Consider the following 9,972-nt stretch of genomic DNA (forward strand, 5'->3'; position numbering starts at 1 on the left):
TTCCCTAGAACCACTCACACAAAGTGGAAGTGGACCATTTCCACTGCATGGCACTGTCTGTGGCTATAGATAAGACAATCCAGTCCCCCTCTAGTGTGTGAAACATTACCACTATAGAATTAGCCCAGGGTTTTGGGTATTACAGTACTGCCAACCTCAAGAGATAAAAAAATCATGAATCGCACTCCCAAAACCTGCAAGATTGACCCCCCCCAAAAATGAAGAGATTTAGGGGGGGAAAGACTATATTGTGTTTTTTTGGTCTGTCTTCTGATTATTTTTTTAACTCCACCCCCCCCCACACACACACCTGTGTGTGTGTGTGACAATTACTGTTACCCACACTCCCAAATTTATTGGGTAAGGTGATTTTGGCTCCTGTTGAAGGATCTCTCATCCGCATGTCCCCTGCCTGGCAATTATTTCTTCCCCTTCCAACTCCAGTCATCAGTTCTGCCCCTCCACAAGCCTCATTTCTTCTCCCTCTGAGGGGGGGCTACAGCAGAATCTCCTCTCTTCCAGCAGGCTTGGGTGGGGGGCAGCTCTTCACCACCCTCTGGCCCCTCCCAGGCCAGATGCTACTGGGCCCTTTAGCTCCCTCCTATGAAAACGGCTTCGGATTGCGAGGGAGAGAGGGACACAGCACCCTGTAGCAGCTCTGATTGGTTATTCTGCCCCAGGAGGTACTCAAGCAGGGCGAGCAGCCAATCAAAGGGCTCAAATTCACTAGTGGTCTGGAGCGTCTCTCATCATTGTGAGATTGGCATGATTTTGACTGGGGCTGAAGCCATTGTGAAAAAGTTGAGGGAGTTGGCAACATTTGCCAAGTAGTACGCCAGATTACTCAGTGCTAATGACGTTTCCATAATGCACACATGCAAGAAGGCAGAGTAAAAGTTGTAGCAACAACTTCCGTTCTGAATTTCCCCACTTTCGTGAGTTCAAAATATCAAAAGTAATAGTGGAATAATGTAGCTGGCACTGAATTTTTGTTAAAGTTAAAGACAAGCAGAAACTCTTTAAAAATGTATTCTCAGTTCACATGCCAGTCATAAGTTAACTTATTTGTAAAAACAAAAACCTGAATCAAACCATACTGTATGGTACTTTGCTAAACAGGACAAACTGGAGTCTGATGACTGGCTTCGGCAAAGAGTAAGTCTATTCTTCAGATCAGTCAGAATATCACAGGTCAATAGCAAGCAAATATCACTTTATTACATCAACATCTGCACTGGTCACTTTATTTGATAGCTTTAATCATTTGTCAGAACAATTTGTATTTACTCTATAATACATATTGCCTCAAGGTCAATATCTGCTATTTTGAAAATAAGTAATATGATGATGGTACAAAACATGGGTAAGAAAGCAAATATTGATTATATGACTTTCTCTGTACTATATCCTTTTGCTAATTTGTGAGTGTTATTCCCTGTACATTTTACCTCTACAATACTGGGAAACAGATCTCAATTTCATCTCCATTTTTAAGTAGGAGGAAGGAACCACTATCCAGTGAAAGTTTTATTCCACTGACATACCAGATTCAATGCCTTGAGGTATGGAGTCTGGGAATTAGGTTTGGGATAGAAAGGTCCCTGGAAATCTATGAAGTCTCACTGTGGAGCTAGGGTGGCCAGGGAAAGCCTGAAGAGTTTAGCAATTCTGCAGACACACTAAACTGCAACTAAGGGAGAAACACTGGGCTGCTTAGGAGTTCTCTGGGGACTACAGGAGTTGAAACTGAGCTTCCTGTGTTGTGCTCCGATAAAGTGACGCTGGCAGCTGCCACCTCTCCACTACTGACTGATATGGACATGGTAGCAGACAATACCCTAGTCCTGTGAAGAGTGACAAAGTAATTTGGTAATGGCACTTCATGGACAGATGCCACGGATTCCACAGTATTACATCTTTTTCTTTAGCCCCACAAATTTCTTCTCCCTCCATTTGCTGGAATCAAAGGTGTATCATGCCCATGAGGGAAGATTCTACCACATACCTCCCTGAGTGAGTTAGTGAGTGAAGAGAGAGTTCTGCCACCTTCTCCCTACATCTATGGGTGAAAGAGAACTAACTTATCCACAGGACAAGAGGGTGTACCACCAGCCTCTCTCATACTGGGACTGGCAGTGCTGCTGGAAAGCCTGCTACTGTGCAGGAAACTTTACACACCACCATATTTAACCTGCAGATGAGGTGCTGAAGAGTTTACCCCAGAGAACTACATCAGCATCCATGTCCAGCTGCCTTTGAGCAGATTCCAATGAGTCAACGTTGTTCTGGGTGAAGGCAGTCTTGTGTCCAGAGTCATGGAAATGAAGGACAGCTGCACTTTCTTCCCTCATAAATGTGGCATGGGGATACAGGTAGGCTCATTTCCTGGAGTCTTCTCAACAGCCCCAGATGATTTAAAAAAACATTCCCACCTTTTCCCTCTACATTTTGTTTCCCTAAAGAGGAATGAGGAATAACAAAATTGGCTAAGGTGGTAAAGAAGAAAGAACAGATTCTCCTGGAATGGAACAGCTAGTGCTAATGAAGCCAAAAGCAGAAAATTGAGGGGAGTGTATAGGAAATGAAGAATCTGCTGGGATCAGTCTCTTTTAGTAGGTAAAAGTATCATTAACAAGAATTTTAAAGATATGATTAATACCCTTAGTGTCTGAATTACCTCAAATTTGAACAAAAATGGTTCTCTGGCCACAGACTATTTATGCAAAATTTGAAGAGGAAATTACCATTTTGAGTATTTTACAGGCGGGAGCAAGGCTAAAATAGGGCTTATATTATAAATCAAGTGTCAGCCCTTATGAAGAAGCTATCACCTCTACATGCAAAAGGTTCTTAAAAGCCTGGCACTGCTCAGCACAAACATGTAAATTCTCTTGTCAAAATGAAAAACTCCCTTTTGCTCTTTTCAAAAGCAAGTGTCATCTTTTTCAAAAATGTTACATAATCCATTATACAAATGCATAATGGAAACAACATGAATAGAATACTCACAATTCATTCATACTTTCAAGCAATCATTGATAATCAAAGAAAAAATGACCTGACCATCTTCATTGCTTTGTGTCAGGAGGAAAAGGGGGATGGCCAGAATTAAGCCAAGCCTTAGCTAATGTGAACAGAGCAGATAATGGTAGAAGCATTAGGCAAGCACTGTTGATCAAAAAAATACACATCCTAGTTCACGAGGCTACATAATCCCTCCACAGTGACGGGACATGACAAAGAGTGATGGGTTATGACAGAATTAAACAGGAATTAACTGCAGTATATAATAAAGAACTATACGGTACTGTGGACCACTGACAGAGAAATTCACAATTAAAGTAATTAACAAGGGCTATTCAAACTGTTCTCCTTCATGGCACTGACACAGCACAAAATATTGCAGTGCACTTCATACCCAGTACAAGTTACTGTATAGAAAATGGGAAACATTCATGACACTACAGAACACACTTGGAAAAGGGGGAAATCCTTTTGCAGGGATGATTTTGAAAAACAATAAACCCATTAATTGACAACACAATATGCAATTCAGCATATTGTTTACTTTCCATTATGATTTACAACAATATGATGACAGCACCACACACATTCATGGCACAGAATGATGATAAATCAGAGGACTTTTCTGGTGCAATATAAATATCAAATAAACTGTAATTATAATTACACTCAAAAATACGTTAAAAGAACATTAAGGTTGAGAAGCGAAGCACTCAGAAGTTAGGAGCTGCCAGAATTAAGGTTGCCTGAATACCCATCTATGTATGCATTACAATACACGCTTTAATTACGTGATCACATGATGTTTTTCCCCCCAAAGGACACCTGCCTCACTCAGTACCCAGAACGAACAGTTTACTCAATGAATAGCTATTCAATGTTTTTTATTATCCTCATTTTACAAGTGGTCCTAGGCTTTATTTACTGCATACTAATCAAACCCCGTTCACAATACAAAATTAATACTTTCATCATTGGCTTTTCTATATCACTCATCGCCAGCGGCGGCTCCAGGCACCAGCGCAGCAAGCGCGTGTCTGGGGCGGCAAGCCGCGGGGGGCGGCCTGCTGGTCGATGTGAGGGTGGCAGTCAGGCGGCCTTCGGCGGTGTGCCTGCGGGAGGTCTGCTGGTCCCACGGTTTTGGCGGCGGGTACGCCAAAGCCACGGGACTGGCAGATCACCCGCAGAAACGCTGCCGAAATCCGCGTGACCGCGGACTGCCTGCAGGCATGCCGCCGGTGGCCGACTGACTGCCGTGCTTGGGGCGGCAAAAAACATATAGCCGCCCCTGCTCATCGCTATAGAATCCAAGTGCTTCACAAACACAGGGCCGGCTCTAGGCACCAGCGTTCCAAGCATGTGCTTGGGGTGGCACTTCTCAAGGGGCGGCATTCCGGCCCTTTGGAGGCAGCTCTTTTTTTTTTTTGTTGCTTCGGCGGCAGCAAAAAACCTGGAGCTGGCCCTGCACAAACACTAATGAATTGTCTATCACTGTGAGGTGAGGTTGGGGGGGCTATTACCTCATTTTACAGAGAGCGATCTGAGGCACAGAGGGATTAAGTCAAAAAAGTTTCTATTAATTTTGGGTGCCCAATTTGAGATGACAAGGACCTGTTTTTTTCAGAGTACTTAGCATTATATAGCACTTTATATGTTCAAAGCACAACTCCCATTGACTGCATTTGCAACTGTGAGTGCTCAGTTCTTCTGTAAATCAGATCCCAGAGTATCAAGTTGGGCACCCAGAAAATGAGGCAAACACACCTAGTGACCACCTGTGGAAAGTTTGGTTTAAGCAACTTGCCCAGCATCTCTGTTGCAGAGGCTGGGACAGTATCCCATTTTCCAGGGCAGCATTCAAGTGCATAACCATGAGACTACTTTCTCTTCCTATAATCTCAACTCATTCCCCACACACCTTCCAACTTCTGCAACAAATGAACCAGGGGTTCCTACAGAGAACAGCCTCTTTTACTACACAACCCTGTTTGATCCCCTGATAGGTCCATCCTGTGCACTGAATGAGGCAGGAGTTTTATGGAAAAAACAAACAAACAGTCTTATTTACATGATCTCATACTATCATAAGACATACACAAAAGGGGGCTAAATTAAGATTTCACAGGCAAACTTAATTCTGCATTTCCTAACTTTTCAGTGCTTGACTTTGCAACCTTAACGTTCCTTTAACGTAGTGATTGTGTGTCTCATTTCTTACATTATTAAAAAGGCAAAGTGAAAACAAATTCCATCACTTGGCATCATATTGATACTGACATGGGTCATCAGCAGAGTTGGAACCTTTAGACCAGGGATGGGCAAACCTTTTGGCCTAAGGGCGATATCTGGGTATGGAAATTGTATGGCGGTCCATGAATGCTCACAAAGTTGGGGCTGGGTGCAGGAGGGGGTGAGGGCTCTTGCTGGAGGTGCTGGCTCTGGGGTGGGGCCAGAAAAGGGGAGTTCAGGGTGTGGGAGGGGGCTCCGGGCTGGGGCAGAGGATTAGGGCTCTGGCTGGAGGTGCAGGCTCTGGGGTGGGGCTGGGAGATGAGGGATTTGGGGTGTAGGAGGGTGCTCCAGGCTGGGAACAAGTGGTTCGGAGGTCAGGAGGGGGATCAGGGCTGGGGCAGGGGCATGGGGGGGGGAGAGAAGGTGAGGGCTCCAGCTGAGGGTGCAGGCTCTGGGGTGGGGCTGGGGATGAGGGGTTTGGGGTGCAGGAGGGTGCTCTGGACTGGGACTGAGAGATTCGGAGGTGGATCAGGGCTGGGGTAGGAGGTCAGAGGTGCAGGCTCCGGGCAGCGCTTACCTCAAGCAGCAGCATATCCCCCCTCCAGCTCCTACGTGGAGATGCAGCCAGGTGGCTCTGCATGCTGTCCCATCTGCAGGTGCCGCCTACAGCTCCCATTGGCCAGGAACTGCAGTCAATGGGAGCTGCGGGGGCGGTGCCTGCGGATGGGGCAGCGTGCAGAGCCCCCGGGCTGCCCCTAAACGTAGGAGCCGGAGGGAGGACATGCCGCTGCTTCCGGGAGCCATGGCACGCACGCGCGGAGCATCCCCCAACCCCGCTCCCCGGTTGGAGTGTGGGAGTGGGGCAAGCACCAGACCCTGCTCCCCAGAGGGAGCTCAAGGGCCGGATTAAATCAGCTGGTGGGCCGGATGTGGCCCATGGGCCATAGTCTGCCCACCCCTTCTTTAGACTCACAGAACTTGTGTCAAAGGAGAAACTGATAGCAGTAGTAGGTTGTCATTCTCCATATGGACCAGTATTAGAAAGGATGAGGCACACACATGGACTGCAAAAGAACAGAGAGACTCAGGAATCTTGGGTTCCATCCCAGGTACTGCAGTGTAACATGTTCTAGTGCAGGGGTTCTCAACCTTTTTCTTTGTGAGGCCCCCCCAACATGCTATAAAAACCTCCATGGCCCACTTGGGCCCAAGCACTGGTTTTCTGCATATAAAAAGCCAGGGCCAACGTTAAGGGGTAGCAAGCAGGGCAATTGCCTAGGGCCCCATGCCACAGGCGGCCCCCATGAAGCTACATTGCTCAGGCTTCAGCTGCAGCCCCAGGGGTTCCAGTCCCATGTGGTGGGGCTTCGGCTTTCTGCCCTGGGCCCAGCAAGTCTAGCGCTGGCCCTGCTTGGCGGCTCCAGACCCCTGGTTGAGAACCACTGTTCTAGTGCTCACTGACTCTTCTGCCCCTGTTCCCCGTAAGCCTGACCCAATATGTCTTTATCCCCTCCCTCAGTCTCATGTTTTCCTCCCCAGCACCTCATCTGAGTCTCTGCTCCCACTGGGCTTCTCATCTCGGTTCCAGTCTCCTCGCCCATTCGATCCTAGTCTCCTTCTCTGGTCTCTACTTCCAAGTCCCTGAAATTTTTCAAAGGCTATAACTTGGCCAAATTTGCAGTTTTTCTAGGCACATCTCTGACACAAAAGCAATCCACCTGCCAAATTCTGAGCCTTGCTCCAAAGCGCGGAGGCACTAGAGTTTATCAATGAAATAGTTGTAAGATTTTTTAAAATCAAAAATATGGGCAAAACGATGTATTTTTCTCTAATCTCATTCTCAGAAATGGCTGAACTATTTTTGCTGAAACTCTCCATAAACATTCAGCCTGAGGCAGACAGTCAGCACAGGAAATTTCATCCTGAGTGGTTAAAGCTTGCCAAAGTTATAAGCAACTGAAAACTGGGTTTTATGGGAAATATAGGCAGGACTACCAATGCTGCCTATTATAAAAATGGGAATTTTGAGTGCCATATAGTGCACTACAAGGGAATTATTGCAGAACCACCATCTGGTCTCTGCATGGAAGGGCAGGAAACTCCACTGGTATTATTGTTTCAAAATTCTCAGATCAGGTATGGGGAACTACGGATATGTTTTAAGTTTACACATGTCAAACGGATCATTAATGTAAATCATGAATTGCACAAAATTTGATTATTTTGAATTTCTTAACTTGACAGGTTTCAGAGGGGTAGCCGTGTTAGTCTGTATCAGCAAAAACAACGAGGAGTCCTTGTGGCACCTTAGAGACTACCAAATAAATTTGTTAGTCTCTAAGGTGCCACAAGAACTCCTTGTTGTTTTAACTTGACAAAACTCACTCCTTCACTGAGAACCACATATGTGCCAACACAAAAACTACTGGAATCACACAAGCACAAGAAAAAACTGAACCATTACTTTTAAAAGTGTGCGGGGGGGGGGAGGGGGAGGGAGAGACTTGCATCCCTGAGCTACCCTGTACATTTTCCTAGATGCTACTTTAATAAACTTGAAAGTAATATAGCCTAGAGGGAGCAATTCTAGTGATGACTGAGAAGGCACTTTCATTCCAATCCTCTATTTTCAAGGGTTTATAATTCTGAAAAAAATCCTTCTAGCTGAAATTATTCATGCTTGTTCTCAGTCTTTTTCTGAAAAGTTTGAAGAAAGTATGTTCATCTGTTTATTTTGTGTGTGTGTGTGGGGGGGGGGGCGCGGGGGTCATTTGGAAATTTCTAGATCTAATCCAGACTAGGCAAGTACTAAGCAAACAACATTGCTATTAGAGCGGTTGACATTTTTCAAACAAATTTTCCTGTCAGACATGTGGTTTCATTGAAATTTCAATACAAGTTTTCAATTTTCCAATTGGAAGAATTGTTTGTTCGAATGGACATTTAGAAGGCTTTTTTTAATTTCACAAATGTTAATTTGAAATGACAAAATCTGTTTCAACAATTTGACTTGTTTAGTTTTTGATAAAAATGTTGTAATTTCCAATCTGAAGCTTTTTGGATTTTTTTTGTTTTGTAAATATTGCCATTATTTTGAGTTTATTCTGCTTCAGAATGGAATGCAATTTCAAAATGTCAACATTTCCCATTAGAGGTACTTGGAAAATGCAGGTTTCCTCTCTTTACCATGTAATGGCTATTTGGAGCTCAAAGTGAAGGAAGTTTGATTATCAAAGTCCTGACTGAACAGATGTCCACATAATAGAAACCACATCACACCTGATCTCTCTGCTGGCTGTCTCTACAGACATATCAAATATTAAATAGGTGTAGAGAATTAATTAACCTCATCCAACAGAAGTAGATTTTTTTCTAGTCAAGTGAGCACTGGAAAAGCTTTCACTATTACTGCCCGTCTCCAGAGGTACCTTTTGTTTCCACTAAAATTCACATATTTTAAAGTACTTTTTTTCAAAAGGGCCTCCTTAAACAGGACTGTACAGATAAGGAAGGAAACAGACCTAGTACTACAAACTTGAGAAAACTAAAAATCACTATTTTTTAAAACCTTACTTCTTACAGATAAAACAGTGGTCCTAAAAACAATAGATTAGCTTTTTGTAAGTCAGATTCATAGATCCAGTTAATGTGATATACATGATTTTGCAATAAATTTGAGGTACAGGTCTGATTATTTTTAAATGATCAAAAGGCCTGCTTATTTTTCTTTTGTATTGCTCAGCTTCATTAAATGACAATATTGTTTAAGATATATATCTTACCTTTTTCTCCAATATTTGCCATAGATACTGCAAAAAAGAAAAGAAAAGAGAAATAAAATAAAAAACATGATTTGCTATTATTTGGAAACAGATAAAGTCCTAAATCAAATATTCCAAACATTAGTTTCCCCAACATTCCTTCGATTGTAAACAAACATCAAAACTTCAAGTTTGGACACACTGTATTTTTACACTGAATCATGCTTTTATTAAAATGTGTTTACGGTGTTGGTTTTTTGTGATGATTAAATAAATTATCCACACCAAGCCAGAGCTGAGCAGTGGTGCTGGAACAATGTTTATAGTGGGGTGCTGAGAGCCATTGAACCAAACTTTAAACTCTGTATATAATGGAAACCACTTCAAGCCAGGGGGTGTGGCAGCCCCCCCAGCACCCCTAGTTCCAGCACCTATCGAGCTGAGATTAGAACTCGGACATTTTTGGCACACACTCCATTTCACTAGACCAGGGATCGGCAACCTTTGGCACACGGCCCGCCAGGGAAAGCAGCTGGTGGGCCGGGAGGGTTTGTTTACCTGCAGCGTCTGCAGGTTCGGCCGATTGCAGCTCCCATTGGCCACGGTTCGCTGTCCCAGGCCAATGGGGGCTGCGGGAAGGGTGGCCAGCACATCCCTCAGCCCACGCCGCTCCCCACAGCCCCCATTGGCCTGGGACAGCGAACCACGGCCAGTGGGAGCTCTGATCAGCCGAACCTGCAGACATTGCAGGTAAACAAACCGTCCAGGCGCACCAGCGGCTTTCCCTGGCGAGCCGCGTGCCAAAGGTTGCCGATCCCTGCACTACCATATTGCCTCTCCCATTAGGCAGAATTTCACATAAAACTGCCAACATTCCAGCACCATTGCCTTAATCAGTAATCCGTAAAGTTATGACGACAGCCTTCTGAGAGAATAAACAAGTGATCTAACAATAAGC

At 44.5% G+C, this 9,972-nt stretch overlaps 1 protein-coding gene across 1 annotated transcript in view; it reads right to left on the minus strand.

Moving 5' to 3' along the window:
* The window catches only part of ZDHHC2 (zinc finger DHHC-type palmitoyltransferase 2), a 42,818-nt gene extending 33,760 nt beyond the window's left edge, over positions 1–9,058 (minus strand). Inside the window, exon 1 of the mRNA XM_065404979.1 lies at positions 9,036–9,058. Within this exon, the coding sequence (XP_065261051.1) occupies positions 9,036–9,057 (22 nt within the window). The 5' untranslated portion in view covers position 9,058. The remainder of the gene's footprint in view (positions 1–9,035) is intronic.
* Positions 9,059–9,972: the final 914 nt, after the last annotated feature.

This window comes from Emys orbicularis, chromosome 5 (assembly GCF_028017835.1).
Source record: "Emys orbicularis isolate rEmyOrb1 chromosome 5, rEmyOrb1.hap1, whole genome shotgun sequence".
Lineage (NCBI taxonomy): Eukaryota > Metazoa > Chordata > Testudines > Emydidae > Emys > Emys orbicularis.